Here is a 15,452-nt window from a genome sequence, read left to right on the forward strand (position 1 = left end):
TGTCTTGTCAGTAGTATGGTTCTGTAGCGTCAGACCTCGAACAAACCACGGTTCGCTGAAAAGTATGTTTAAAGGCTGTTGTAACTAAAGACAGCGGCCGACCCATTTATTTTAGCATCTCAGACAGACGCATGCATCACTCAGTGCGTTTACATGACACTCAAGAAAACCGAATTACTGGGTTAGTCCGACTATGATCGGATTTTTAAGATGCATGTATTAGGGCTTTGACTTTTGGCCAAAAATCATATTCGAAGTTTGTTTGTTTATTAGTATTAATATTCGAATATATTAAAATATTTATGAATAATATTTTGACTACTAAATGCCTTCAGTAAGACCTATATTGGTATCAAACTTCGAATATGTCGAATATGTTCTGTCCACCAGAGGGCAGTGTATGAGCCAATTTCAATAGGTAGGAAATGATGTTTTCAGAAGAAAAACACACGTTTTAAATTTTTTTTTAATTAAAAGTCAGACCCCGGGACTTACGCTTCCGCCCCCCCAAGGGATGGCTGCACGATAACTGGACTCCCGAACTCACGGACTATAAACCCACGTTAAACAACTAACTAACGGTGGTTTTCTGGATATAACTGAATCATACTTAGTCTGCTTTGATACAGACCTAGAAATGAACCAGAGAAACCGCAACAAGAACAAAGCTCCGACTCCGAGCAAACCCGCGACCGGAGCTACAGCTAGCTCGGCCGTAGCTAACAAGAAAACAGGTGCTACTAGCAACATAATGGCCGAGGTCCTGGCCGAGATGAAAGGAATGAGAAAAGACATGACACAGCGGTTTGACAAAATTGAAGACTCACTAAAAGGTGTGAAGGAGCAAATACGAGGCTGTGAAAAAAGAGTGGACGAGGCCAAGCAAAGAGTGAGCAGCATGGAGGACAACGGTGCACGAGAGGACCGACTGCTGGCCTACATGTTACGTAAACAGCGCCGTCTAGAAGCGCACTGTGAAGACATTGAAAACCGTTCAAGAGGTCAAACTTACGGATCTACGGGGTAAAGGAAGGCGCCGACGGTGATGAGAATATGATCGACTTCATAGCAAGGCTATTGAAAGCTGCTCTCAAGCTCCCCAGAGGAAGAGGACCTCGACATCGAGTGCGCGCACAGGTCTACAAACCTACAAACGCCAATGCCGCCAGATCGATTGTGGTGAGATTCCTTCACTTTCAGACAAAGCAACAGATCTTGTACAGAGGCTGGAACACAAAAGAATTGCAGTTTGAGGGGAGCCGTATCACTTTTGACCATGACTACTCGGCCGCCCTGCAGCGTAACCGGAAGGAATATGGAGAGATTAAACGCCAGCTGAAGGAGCGCAACATCAAGTTTAGGACGTCGTATCCTGCGGTGCTGAGAGTATCTTTGGGAGACGGGAAAAGATCTTCAGCTCGGCATGGGAGGCGGCTGATCAACTGAAGCACCTGGGCATTACTGCAAGACTGTCGAAAATGGAGCTCATGGAAGAGTTGCAGCAGTGAGGATGGACGGCACCGTTCCATCCCGGTGGGAGCAGCTCACGCGCACACTGGTGCGGGACATTGATGCACTCCCAAATTGACTTGTGACTGCGAAGGTGAGATAAGAAGAGCATCGGACATAAAGTAAGTCCAGAAGTGATGTTTTAGTTGGGGCATTAAACCTACTACAAGGACATGGTTCTATGATATTGTGGGGATTCATCTAATTGATAATGTTTAACGGACAGTGGGGCCAGAGCTCGCAGATACCAAATAGACTGCTGTACAATGATTACAACAATGGTCTCTATGTTTTCCCTTTTTATTTATTTTTTTTTTTCGTTTATGAAGTGGACATTTTGCATGTGATGATGCCATTCCAACCAGCTCTGAATGTATTTGGTAGGTTTGCCCCAGGTTTATTTTATTTGTTTTTTTATTTGTTTTTTAATTTAATCGCAGTGAATTGATATCATCAGTATTTATTTTCAACTCGATGTCTGATGCCTTCTGTCATGGCTATTACTGAAACCACTGTATCGTATGTTCATGAAAGAGTGGGTGGTCCGTGGGGTGGGGGCGGACTCTTGGGGGGGAACGAACGCCAGAAGTTCTTAATAACAACCCAAGACACTTGCGTTACTGTCTTAACATCAGGCAGTTCTAGGCCCAGGCATCTCGATGCTCTGGACACTCCTTTTTTCTATCACCACCCTTGATATTTGTACTGCTGATTATGGATCTTGTGTAGTAATCTGGGGTGGCTGGCAGAGTAGGCCCATGGGACTGTGGGTCACTGTGATGGAAGTTCCAGCATTTTCTTTCACAGTTTTGTGTATAGTTCTGTTCTTTTATCGTTGTTACACTGTTCTTTACACGCCATGGAGTAAGATATTCAGTTTTGGTAGCCATGGTGCCTCATGTCGCAATATTCTGCCTGAAAGACAACAAAAGACTTTGTCCTTTAGATGGCTGGGCAGCCCCATTGAGGGGCATTGATAACAACAGCTTAAGATGTCACCCTGTAAAGTAGTTACATATAATGTGAAGGGGTTGCACAGCCCCCAAAAGAGAAAGAAAATATTAGATTAGCTTAAACAGATGAATTGCAGTATTGCTTACCTCCTAGAAACACATTTGTCTGAGGCTGAACATAAGAAATTAAACAAATCATGGGCCTCACAGGTATTTTATTCCTCACACAAATCAGGTCGTAGACGGGGCGTAGCCATTTTGATACATAGATCACTACAATTCTGCCTTGACTCTTCATTTCAGGACAAAGAGGGGCATTATGTATTGATTAATGGCACTATAAACGGAACACAGGTGTCCATGTTTAACGTGTATGCCCCAAATGATAACAGCCCACAATTTATGAAAACGATATTTGACTTGGTACTTGAGAAGGCACAAGGCATATTGCTGACTGGAGGAGACTTCAACTGTGCACTGAACCCATTTCTAGATAAAAGTATGAATTCAAACGCCCACCCAACAACTATGAGTAGGGCACTAAAAAATTGCTGTGAAGAGTTTGGCTTCCTGGATGTCTGGAGATACAAACACCCAAGGGATCGAGATTATACGTTTTACTCTCACCCTCAATCCACATACTCCAGGATTGATTATGTTTTTATGCCTATTAATGAATCATTTAGAGCATTAGACTGTCAAATTCACAATATAACCCTGTCTGATCATGCACCTGTGTCGGTGGTTTGGGATGTGGGAGGGGTGGCCACCTCGCATAGATGGAGACTTAATACCTCCCTGCTAGGAATTCCAGCATTTCAAACGTCTTTAAGAGATGAGTTCACCTTTTATCTGGAATCTAATGACAAAGAAGACATTTCCCCAATCATACTGTGGGATGCGGCTAAGGCTGTGTTACGGGGAAAAATAATCCAGTTGGCCTCAACTTTTAAAAAGGCTAGGATAGCTAAACGTATGGAACTGGAAAAAAAGATTGATGATCTAGAAAAACAACATAAAGAAAATATGTCTGCTAAATATCGTTGAAAATGGCTATACAAGAACTTGATGACCTCTTGATGGAAAAAGTCGAAAGAAATTTAAGGTTCCTAAAACAAAAATACTATGAGCATGGGAGTAGAGCTAGTCACCTATTGGCTTCTCAGTTGAGGAAACAATACAGTCTCTCAACAGTTCAAAAAATCAAAAGTGGCAAATCAGACAAACCATTTTTATACAAACCAAATTAAATTGCAGAGACATTTGCAGGGTTTTACAAAGACTTGTACTCGGACAAAGATGAAGAAAGTGACCCAGAGAAAATCGACAGTTACCTTATCAAACTACCGACAATTGACCCACAGCTGAGTTAATTGACAGACCAATAAATGGAGAGGAAATTGAGAAGGCAATTAAGAATTTGAAGAACAACAAGAGTCCTGGATCTGACGGATTTACTAATGAATTTTATAAGAACTTTATTGATATCATCAGCCCGATCCTAGAGAGAGCATATTCCCACGCCTTTGAGAAAGGAGAACTGCCGACAGTTTGGAAAGAGCCAATCATATCAGTAATACCGAAAGAACAAAAAGATCCCACAGATTGTGCCTCCTACAGGCCAATTGCACTTTTAAATACTGACTGTAAATTGCTGACCTCCATATTAGCTAAACGAGTCGAAACGGTCATTACAGCTTTAATACATCCTAACCAGACGGGCTTTATAGCCAGGCGCAACTATCAGATAATGTCCGTAGACTTCTTAATGTAATGGAGCAAAGTCATAATTATCCAGCCCCCTGTATGGCGTTAGCAGTTGACGCGGAAAAAGCATTTGACAGCGTGTCTTGGCCATTTTTACTGAAAACCTTAGATAAATTTGGATTTGGGCCTAATTTTGTCAGATGGATCCAACTACTATATACTGCTCCTCAGAGTATGGTCAGAGTAAATGGACATATTTCTCAGCCTTTCGCTCTGGGTAGAGGGACACGCCAGGGGTGTCCGCTTTCACCGCTCCTTTTTGCGTTAAGTATCGAACCACTGGCACAGGTGATGCGAGACGATGCAATGATCAAGGGGATAGAAATTGGCAATGAAACTCATAAAATCTCGCTTTACGCAGATGATGTCCTTGTATATGTGTCAGACCCCCTAAACTCAATTCCAAATCTGATGGGCTGCTTTGCTAAATTTGGAACCCTCTCAGGATATAAAGTCAGTGTCAATAAAACAGAAGCCTTGGCCCTGAATTCACTTACTACACACCAGATCAGAGCAGCATTCAAATTTAAGTGGCCAAAGGAAGGTATTTCTTACTTGGGGACTACTATTACACAAAGTCTAGATAAGTTGTATAAGGCAAACAATTAATTGATAGACAAAATATCTGCTGATCTCACCAGGTGGGCTGTGCTGCCCATTTCTATCTCAGGTAGAATAGAAAGTATTAGAATGAATGTGCTGCCTAGGTTGTTATTTCTTTTTCAAACATTGCCCCTCTCACCACCAAAAAGTATGTTCACAATATTAGACCATCTTATCTCAAGATTTATCTGGCAAGGGAGGCGCCCACGTGTAAGATACAAAACTCTACAGTTATCTAAACAGCTTGGAGGATGGGGGCTTCCTCACCTTAGATATTACTGGTTGGCCTGTCAGCTAAGGGCCCTGACAGTTTGGATTTTGGATGAGAGAGATACTAGATGGATGCAGATTGGAAAGTAGCTCTGATGCCTTTATCAAATGTTCCATTCACTGAAAATAAAGCTCTTGAGGAGACCCTGGGTAGATGGTCAGAAGCCACTATGGCAGCATGGAGAGAGGTGCAGAGGACTTTCGGCCTGCCTAGTAATGTATCGGCTCTGTCAAGTAGTGCTCATTTAAAAGGGTTTATGCCGTTGAAATTGGATGGGGGATATAAAAATTGGAGACATCTGAACCTAAATTTTGTCCATCAGCTTATTAGGGAACAGGAATTAAAAACATTTGAACAGTTAGGTGATGAATTCAGTCTGCCAAGATCAGATTTTTATAGGTACCTTCAGGTAAGAAGCTATCTGTCTAAACACCCAGATTGGACTATCATTAAAAAATCCGATTCACCTATTGAGCAGTTCTTGAGAAGGATCCAAAAAAGAGAGCATACTAGGAGGCCAATATCTTGTGTATATAGCGCGCTGTCTAGTATGAAATGAGAAAACACTCTGCACATTAAACATAAATGGGAAGCAGAACTTGAACTAGAGATAAGCATGGAGGTGTGGGACAGTATTTCTTCAGAAGCGCATAAAGTCACTTGTGCAAACCTATGGAGAGAGTTCCAGTAGAAAATAGTTAACAGATTTTTTAGAACCCCGCTAATCCTTTCCAAAATAGATCCCAGTCAAACAGGTGCATGCTGGAAGAATTGCGGAGATGAGTCTGCAAACCACACACATGTATTTTGGAAGTGTCCAATTTTGGACAACTTTTGGAGGGAGATATTTGACTCATTGGACAAAAAAATGTTCTTCTCAGTTGCCTAGGAACCCACTGCTGGCCATCCTTGGGGCACTCCCTGAAACAGAGATGAATAGGAAAAAGATATTTACTGCATATGCTACTTAGAGCAGCAAGGAAAGCAATAACACTAAACTGGCTTAAAAGAGATCCCCCCATACTTGATATATGGCAGTCAGTTGTTAAGAGAATTTACGTAATGGAAAAGATAGCTTTTTTTTTTTTTTTTACCTTACTCCAAAACACACAATTTGTGGACCGATGGGCTGGAAATGGTCGGGGAGGAATGGGGTTAGGTGAGGGTGGAATACTGTTAAAGTCTAACAACCTGTGCACCAGGGCCAACAACTGTGAGAATTGTTTCTTTTACATTGTCATTGCTGTCTTTGTTTTATGATCCAGCAGAATGTTTATATATTTAAAAAAAAAAAAAAAAAAAAAAAAAATGTAACAACTGAAACATGTATTTTTCTGTGGCGGAGTTGTTCAATAAAAATAAAGTTGGGGGAAAAAAAAAAAAGTCAGACCCCTCCTCCTCTTCCAGCTTGCTGGGATGTAGTGTTGACAGGTGGGTCTCTCAAGTTGCTGGTCGTCGCGTGGTATGTGAGTTTGGTCCTACATATTTTACATATCACTTTGTCCTTAGTCGTGATTTTTCCCTGTTTCTTTGGGAACCCAAAGTAGCGCCACACGTTGCTTTTCAGATGGTCTGGAGTGTAGATTTCGAACTCCTCAGGCGTAGTTGTTGTAGGCGTCGGAGCGGCCATTGTTCTGGTATACAAAATAGGCGCTAACCAGGACACTAACATCACCTACATCACCTCACCACGCGTGAAAAAGCCTCGGAATCTGAATTGAAAACAACATTTACCAGCAAGCACATTTACAAAAAATAATGCCCATAACAGGTTCGAATATTAAGGGCTGCCTAATATTCGTTCGAATATCTTTATTTTTGTAAATATTCAAATTATATTGAATAACGAAGTTCGGAGTCAAAGCCCTAGCATGTATACACCAGGGTTTTCCCAGCCATTATACAGCTTAGGCGTGGTGCCCAAGCTTTTTGCCTTCCACCTAAGCAGGGTTGTACCCAGACGGTGGAACATATACTGACGGCTGACGGCGATGACCGTCCGTCCGTCCGTGTCTCTTTCTCCCCCCCCCCGGACATACGCTGACGAGCATTCGTGCGCGCCCCCCCCCCCCTGGACAGACGGTGCGCCGCAACACTAAAAATTTCGGACTAAAGTCGGACAGGATCAGATTTCTCATAGTCGGATTAAAAAGATTGATAGTCGTATTACTCCTGCATGTATACGTTCTATCAGATCAGATCGGATCTTGTGTTCTGCGCAGGCGCGAAATTTCTGTCCTGGGGCCATGAGCCGGAAGTAGAAGGACGGCGACGATGGCGTCTTTCCTCCGAAATAATTGAAGCAAGAGTGCCATTGTGCATCTAGTTTGTGTAATCATCATGTACACCATAGACAAAATGTACAAAGATGTAGCTTCGTCTCGCTCTTCGTACACCATCTTTCTTGAATGCAGAGGCAGAGTTTGTTGTTGCTTGTGATGTAAAGAGGTCAGCTGGAGGTGGCTGTGTTACCACTAGTTGAAATGGGTACAGCGCCACCTATCGTACCAGGGTATGACATGCTCCAGCCAATAATTCGATTTTCTCACTGGCATGTATACTCAGACAATTGCAGTTGTCTGGTTGAGTAGCATAGTCGAACTATGGCTGTAATCTGACTAGGGCTGAAACGATTCATCGAGTTACTCGATTAACTCGATTATAAAAATTCCTTGAGGCAAAAACTCTGCCTCGTTAAATTCCTATGACGCGCACTATACGTGCAGGGATCTGATTGTTCCACACGGACCGTTGTTCAGGAAGCACACCAACGCGTCATACATTTTGAATTGAGCTGGCTGGCACAATTTAGCTCTATATTTGTAGTGATGTGATGCGGTTTGACTAGATATGATGTTTAGCTTTGATGTTTTTTACCTCTTCAACCCGAGCTGCACATGTTGCATTATACACCCTATAAGAGCATGCTAACCATGTAGCAACATATTAATGCAGCACACCAACTTAACGGGAAGAAGCTCGGCTAAACGCTCATGATAATCATTTTCACCTAATCGAAACTCAATTCCGACACACCAGGGTTTGTGGACCGATGGCCTAATCGAAACTCAATTCCGACACCAAGCAACTAAAGGAGCACGTAGAAAAAACACGCTAATGGCGCATGTCCGAAAAATCGGTGTTAGCGATTACGCTACTTCATGCTAATGCTACATACAGCATGATATATGAAAGCTGGGACTCTACAAATTTCAATGGTACATGTCTCATCACTCTGCGCCCAAAACTCACTGAAACAGCCGCCGAAGAAGAGCAAAAATAAACATCACTTTATACAGACATGATCATGAATTACGTGCTACATTGGCTGTTTTGTGATTATAAACTCTGTTTGAGTGCATTACACCGCCTCCACCGGCTAATCCAATGTGTCTGTGTCACTTTGAAATGATTCCTGACAGTTCAGGATAAGTTTAGGTTCAAGGAGGACACGTATAATGTGGAGTAGGTAGGACCCTAGTCTTCCCACACAGTGTATTTGCCTCCTTGTGATTGGCGGATTAGTGTGGTTATCATGGATTTGGGGACTGAAGACTGAAAAAGTGTTATTTATACTTTATTTATAATTTATTGTATTTATTTATAATTGTTTTATTTACATTTATTTTTTATAAATTGTACACATCGTGTACCTGTTTGCCTTGATATTTTATATTCATTCTTTGTTCTCAGGTGGGTAATTTGCAGAAGGTGCAATCCTTTCTTTGTGATGTTGTATGAAGAAAACAAAACCAAGGCCAAATGGCCTTTACTATTTAAGTTTGTATTCACAGTTTTACATGTTATACATGTTTTACAGTAAGTTGATTTAACTGTATTGTTGTTTAATTATTGGCACTGGCACTTAATAAATGGGCTTAGTTTTGGAGCCAAATGTTGGAGTTGGAATGAATACCTCTGTTTTTTTGAGAAATGCTTGATCATTTTACAGCCACATAATTTTCGTTATGCATTATTGGTTTTGGTTGTTTAAAAATGCAAAAAAAAAAATATCAGATTACTCGATTAATCGATCGATAAAGTGCTAGATTAATCGATTACAAAAAGAATCGATAGCTGCAGCCCTAAATCTGACTAAGCTGTGCATGTAAAGGTACTGATTGTGTCCCATATGAGAAGAAAGGGGCTCAGTGGGCAGTTTTTACAGATGCAGTCATATTGCATATCGCTAAAGATGTGGTGCCCGTATATACAGTGATAGGCCGGAGGTTCATCCACATGCTGAAAACTTTCGAACCTAGGTGCAACGGGGCATGTCTCAAGCCAGAGGTAGGAGACAGGCTCGTCTTCCTGGCCAAAAAATGTGTAAAATAGACAGCAAGCACACACCTCATGTCCTGTACATCCACCAACATGTCATGTTTACTATCAGAATCAGAATCATGTAGGGCTGCAGCTATCAAATATTTTTAGAATCGAGTATTCTACCGATTATCCCATTGATAAATCGAGTAATCTCATAAAAAATAATTTTGCATTATTAAACAATGCCAAATAATGCATAACGAAAATGACAGGCCTGGCTTTTATTGCCTTTCATTCCTGAAAAAACATACAGGTATTTATTCCAACTCGCCGCTGTCATGTGCTGAAAAAAAATATAAACCCAAAACATTTATTAATATGCATAACAAATGTCATGATGAAAACTAGCCCTATACTCACTTCAAAGTAATCATCTTAATATAGATTTGTGCATCTGCAGCATTAACCATTACTACCAAATAACCTCTTAATAATGTCTGGAGTAGGCCTATATTGTGTGGTGGTAATCTAAGACCAGGAGTAAGGGTGTGTGTTTGTTTGTGTGTGCATGCCAGCGTGAGGGAAAGTGAGAGAGACGAGATGAGCGTTTGTGTGTGGAAAGGAGTTATTTGGTGTATGCTATTACTCTCTTGCAATTTAACACAAATTAGTTTCCACATCTTAACATGATATCTGGTCATACCGACATCAAGCTACAGCCTCTACAAATACCATATGCTCTAATTAGCGATGGTAGGCTACGTTAAATTAGCTAACATCAATGTTTACGTTAGCTTGTGTCGGCAGCGCTTGGTGAGCTGTGGTTAACAGCTGGATGCTTTCGGGTCAGATGTTGAATCATTGTTGACGTGCTGTTGTGGTACGCTTTGCAGAACCGCAGAACCGTGCACTTTGTTATCTTCATTTTAAGTGTGAAATGATCCCAAACTTTGGACATTCTCTGTCTTTTACTGACAGTTTCTTGGCTCTCTACCATCGCACCAGTTCAATTCTGAACATAGTGGCGTGTGTCCGCAAAAACAGTCCGTGTGGAAAAATGATCTGTGAGCTAAGCAGGCCACATAGCACGGGTGATAGGAATTAAACGAAGCCTCGAGGCAGAGATTTTGCTTGACCATTTTTTGTAATCGAATTATTCGAGTTACTTGAATCGTTTCAGCTCTAAAATCAGTATTCCTTTATTGTGCCACAAATGGGGAAATTTGTTTGCCATAGCAGCTAAAGGTCAGAATATTACAAATAACAATAGCAAAAAATAAATAATATAATTAAAAAGGTAAGAAATGGAATAGACTTGTATATACATATAAGCACGATATTGTACAAAATTAACAGCAGTGAATTTTTATTTACAAATACAAATAATAACTAGAACTGCAAGCAGTTATGAATGGGGGCCAAGCCCCCCCACGTGACTCGGACCCCGCGCACCGCAGAGCCCACGGAAATTGGCCCCAAAGGATGCCGGGCTCGAGGCAAAAGTGAGGACACAGGCCAACGCCAGAGCCGTGGTATTCGCTTTAATGGGAAGTGCACTGGAAGTGCAAAAGGCTGAATGTGTGCCGATTTCGATTTGTTGTACTAAATCACGCCCACATTGACCAGTCATGACCACCTTCAATATATGGCCTCAGGATGGGCCCTACATCATACCAACCAAATTTCTTAAAAATCGGTATCGCCGTTCAGGAGATATGAACTTCCCATATTTTTAGCACCCGCTAGTGGCCAAAATTCGCCAAATTCGGATCATCCCTTCCCAGTGTCATGCTTACCAAGGATCTCAAATTTGGTGTTCATAGCATTTAGTTTGACCGAGATATCAAACAGTTTACATTTTTATAGCTAGCTACAGAAATTTGTTTGTTAATAATTTGCGCATTTTTTGACCGAGCAAAATTCTTTTGATGACTTTAGATCAGATCCAGCTGAAGGGTGTACGTGCCAAGTTTCACGCAGATTGGACAAAATCCCAAGGAGGAGTTCGAGAAAGTAGGTTTTCCAGTTTTTGCGATTTAGCGAAAAAACTTTGTAGGCGGAAGTGGGCGTGGCCAATTGCAAAGTGATTCAGCTCCATTCAGGGAATCTGGGGATACAAGGTTTTTGAATGTGCGACATACGGTGTGGGAGTTATAGGCAAAAACGTGTTGGCCTAGGTTATAGCGCCCCCTGCAGGCAGATATATGTAGTTTTTTGTGTCTGAGATATTTGCAGGAGTCTGGACCAACCCTCCAAATTGCCCTCCCTTGTACGGTTTAGCCTGCAGCACCACTTTTAGCCGGAGAAAAATAAAAATAAAAATCTTTACAATTACCTACCGCTGGTCCTAAGAAGCGAGTATACTTGCATACGCTTTCCCTTGGCCCCTCAGGCTTGGCCCCCTAAAAATTGGTGTTAAGGAAATTGACCAGATAGTGCAAACCAGAAGTGAGATTTGTATATACGTATTGCACAGTACAGGGTGAGGTCTATATGGAGCAGTGCTGGTTGTGCAGTCTGACAGCAGCAGGAAGGAAGGACCTGCTATACCTCTCCTTCACACACATGCCTTGTATCAGTCTGTTGCTGAAGGAGCTGCCCAGTGCTGTGATAGTGAGCTGCAGGGGGTGGGACTCCTGCACCAGCAGTGATGACAGCTTATCCATCATCCTGCTCTCTTCCACCACCTGCACTGAGTCAAGAGGGCATCCCAGGATGGAGCTGGTCTTCTTGATAAGTTTATCCAGTCTCCTTCTGTCTGCTGCTGAGATGCTGCTGCTCCAGCAGACTGCTCCATAGAAAATGGCTGATGCCACCACAGAGTCATAGAAAGAGGTCAGGAGGTCCCCTGCACTCCAAAGGACCTGAGAGCCCTTAGCAGATGGAGTTTGCTATGACCTTTCTTATGTGTTGCAATGCATGCAGATCTTTAATTCAGTTAACATATCTTCAGGAATACGAAATACTGTTTGTGAACAAAAGGCACCTTTTGCAAAACATGTATTTAATAAAAGTTATGTTCACACTTTATCAATCTCAATATGGAAACTGATCTGTTTTTATAAAAACATGCAATCTGATAAATTTATGTTTACAAAAGCATTTTATCAAAAAGGGACACTTGTTTTTTTTGGTTTTTTTTTGAAGGTGCGCTGGTTAAAATGGCAGATGTTATTATTTTATTTTATTTTATATTATTTTTTTACAATAAAAGCCTTAAAATAAGTAAGTATGTAATGTAATAAGTATATAATTCGAATATTTACAAAAATAAAGATATTCGAACGAATATTAGGCAGCCCTTAATATTCGAACCTGTTATGGGCATTATTTTTTGTAAATGTGCTTGCTGGTAAACGTTGTTTTCAATTCAGATTCCGAGGCTTTTCACGCCGGGTGAAGTTGTGAATCGCGAGCTCATTAGCAAGGCTATTATTGGTCATCTAGGCTCCTGTAGGTGATGTTAGTGTCCTGGTTAGCGCCTATTTTGTATACCAGAACAATGGCCGCGCCGACGCCTACAACAACTACGCCTGAGGAGTTCGAAATCTACACTCCAGACCATCTGAAAAGCAACGTGTGGCGCTACTTTGGGTTCCCAAAGAAACAGGGAAAAATCACGACTAAGGACAAAGTGATATGTAAAATATGTAGGACCAGACTCACATACCACGCGACGACCAGCAACTTGAGAGACCCACCTGTCAACACTACATCCCAGCAAGCTGGAAGAGGAGGAGGGGTCTGACTTTTAATAAAAAAAAAAAAAAAAAGTGTTTTTCTTCTGAAAACATCATTGCCTACCTATTGACGTTGATTGATACACTGCCCTCTGGTGGACAGAACATATACAACTTAAGTTTGATACCAATATAGGTCTTTCGAAGGCATTTAATGGTCAAAATATTATTCATAAATATTTGAATATATTAGAATATTAATATCAATAAACAAACGAACTTCGAATATGATTTTTGGCCAAAAGTCAAAGCCCTATTGCCCAGCCCTATATTGCTATGTAAAAAATAAATACTGCATTTGAAAATAATTTAACACCGACAGAGACACATTATTTCTGCTTTTTGACTGTGGAGCCATTTATAGTTGTTGGTCTGTGTTTGTTAAAATGGCTTTGATACTTTGTGCACTTGACAACATACTATATGTAGAGATCAAATGGTGATGAAACGGGGTCTAAGGATACTGCATATTGTTTAGATTGTAAAGCGCTGTTGAGTACACTTGTGATTCTTGGATCTGAATTTCATGACTTGTTGATACCTGTTTCTTAAAAAAAGATTTGTGATACATCATAGATGTTGAAATATATCCCACCACACATATTACTCAGCATTGTTAAACAGCTGTGCAGTTAACTGTTCTGTTTACATATCTTCAGGGATACAAAATACTGTTTATAAACAAAAGGTACCTGTTGCAAAAAAGTATTTAATGAAAGTTATGCTCACACTTTATCAATCCCAATGATTTTCAAGTGATGAAGTTAGAATGCTGCTAAAGCCTGCATTTAACAATAGTCTGTTTCAAATAAAAGTCTTGCTCACTCAGGGGTTTGATAGAGGAATTAGTCAAAACTATTACAATAAAGATCTTGGATCAGGTCAAGTTTGTTTACAATAAAAGCCTTAAAATAAAAGCACTGCTTTTAATAATTTCTTTGTCATTTGTAGTTTGTTGTTAAGAAGAAAACAAATCTATTACAATCGTAAATCGAATTTGGTGTTCAAAAATTAGAGATTCAACTTTCAGGCCATATTGCCCAGCCCTACAATACAGAGCTAATTTTCAAGCTTTTTGGAAGCAGGCATTTACCGCTTAGTCAATAGAAAAGACAGAAATGACCTGGTACTTTCTGTTGTTTTGTTAATTAGTTTGATGGCTTTATTCTGTTGTTAATGATAAAACATTTTAAGCAAGACATTCAGAAAGGAAGACTACATTGTGTATACATTGTGGAAAGAGATGACATAACCCCAATCCTGAAACCTCCATCATGGTAAAAAGAAAATTAACTTCACAGTTCAAGTAAGCACATCATGTAGCTCCATAGGGCTCCACAATCCCATAATTATTCCACACTTGCTGCTGTTTTTAGATGTTACTGTGTTGATTTTGAGAACTCTCTGATGTTTACACAAAGTCTGCCTTGCATTAAATGTTCATACAGTATTTCTTCTGTTAGATTTTCATTTCAAGAGTTATTTGTATTATTTGTACCTTTTTCACTTGTACTGTGCTTTGTACCCTTGCTTTATTATGTGCTAACTTCATTTTTCCTAAATTATCCTTCATGTGCCATTATTCTAAAACTTTGAGTAGTCAAATGGAAAGGACTTCAGGCACTATAACAAGTCAAGGGAATGTATCTTTTTCAGACAGTTATTCTTATAAGGGTGTGATCGGGAAGTATATTATATTTTGATTTTCCTGTAAGGTATTTGAATTCTTGATTTGACCAAATTTATAACCATCTTTATGCTGCTCCTTTCATCACAGGTGCTGGAGACCAGAGCGTGTTTACGTCTCTATATACCTCATTGGCCCAACAACTTCCCAGGGAGCCAATGGAGTGGAGGAGGTGGGTACTGTCCTGGTGAATGAATTATATGAAAACATTGTCATGAATGTAATTGTCAAGATTTTAGTTTTCAGTCTTTGTTGCTGCTATGTCATCAAGGTCTATGATCATTTTGGAGGATGTAGTTAATGGGCTCCCATTAATGCCAGTGAATATGCTTTCAGTACAGGTGGGCCAACATTTCACATCATCGCACCATGCACCATGATTTTGGATGATTTATTCACAATGTACTGAAGTTTAATACAGGTGTGACAATCCAGACTGCTGCAATGCTGTGTCTGATGTAAGGATGCTTTTTATGATGGTTCAGAGGAAATGGAGGAGATGTTGATTCACCTTGAAAGTGCTGGCATGGAAGTAAAGGTGTTTGTTGTGCTGTTTTTACATGATGTCTGTATTGATCTTCCATTTATCATTTTAATTTATTTGTACTAAGAAATCCAAGAAAAGATATCAGAGATATCTATCAGAGTTTTGATCA

General features: G+C 40.5%; 1 protein-coding gene across 1 annotated transcript in view; it reads left to right on the plus strand.

Moving 5' to 3' along the window:
* The window catches only part of trappc10 (trafficking protein particle complex subunit 10), a 101,383-nt gene that overhangs the window by 32,797 nt on the left and 53,134 nt on the right, over window positions 1-15,452 (plus strand). Inside the window, exon 2 of the mRNA XM_030427711.1 lies at window positions 14,887-14,968. Coding sequence (XP_030283571.1) covers window positions 14,887-14,968 — 82 coding nt within the window. The remainder of the gene's footprint in view (window positions 1-14,886; window positions 14,969-15,452) is intronic.

Source organism: Sparus aurata, chromosome 9, assembly GCF_900880675.1.
Source record: "Sparus aurata chromosome 9, fSpaAur1.1, whole genome shotgun sequence".
Classification (NCBI taxonomy): domain Eukaryota; kingdom Metazoa; phylum Chordata; class Actinopteri; order Spariformes; family Sparidae; genus Sparus; species Sparus aurata.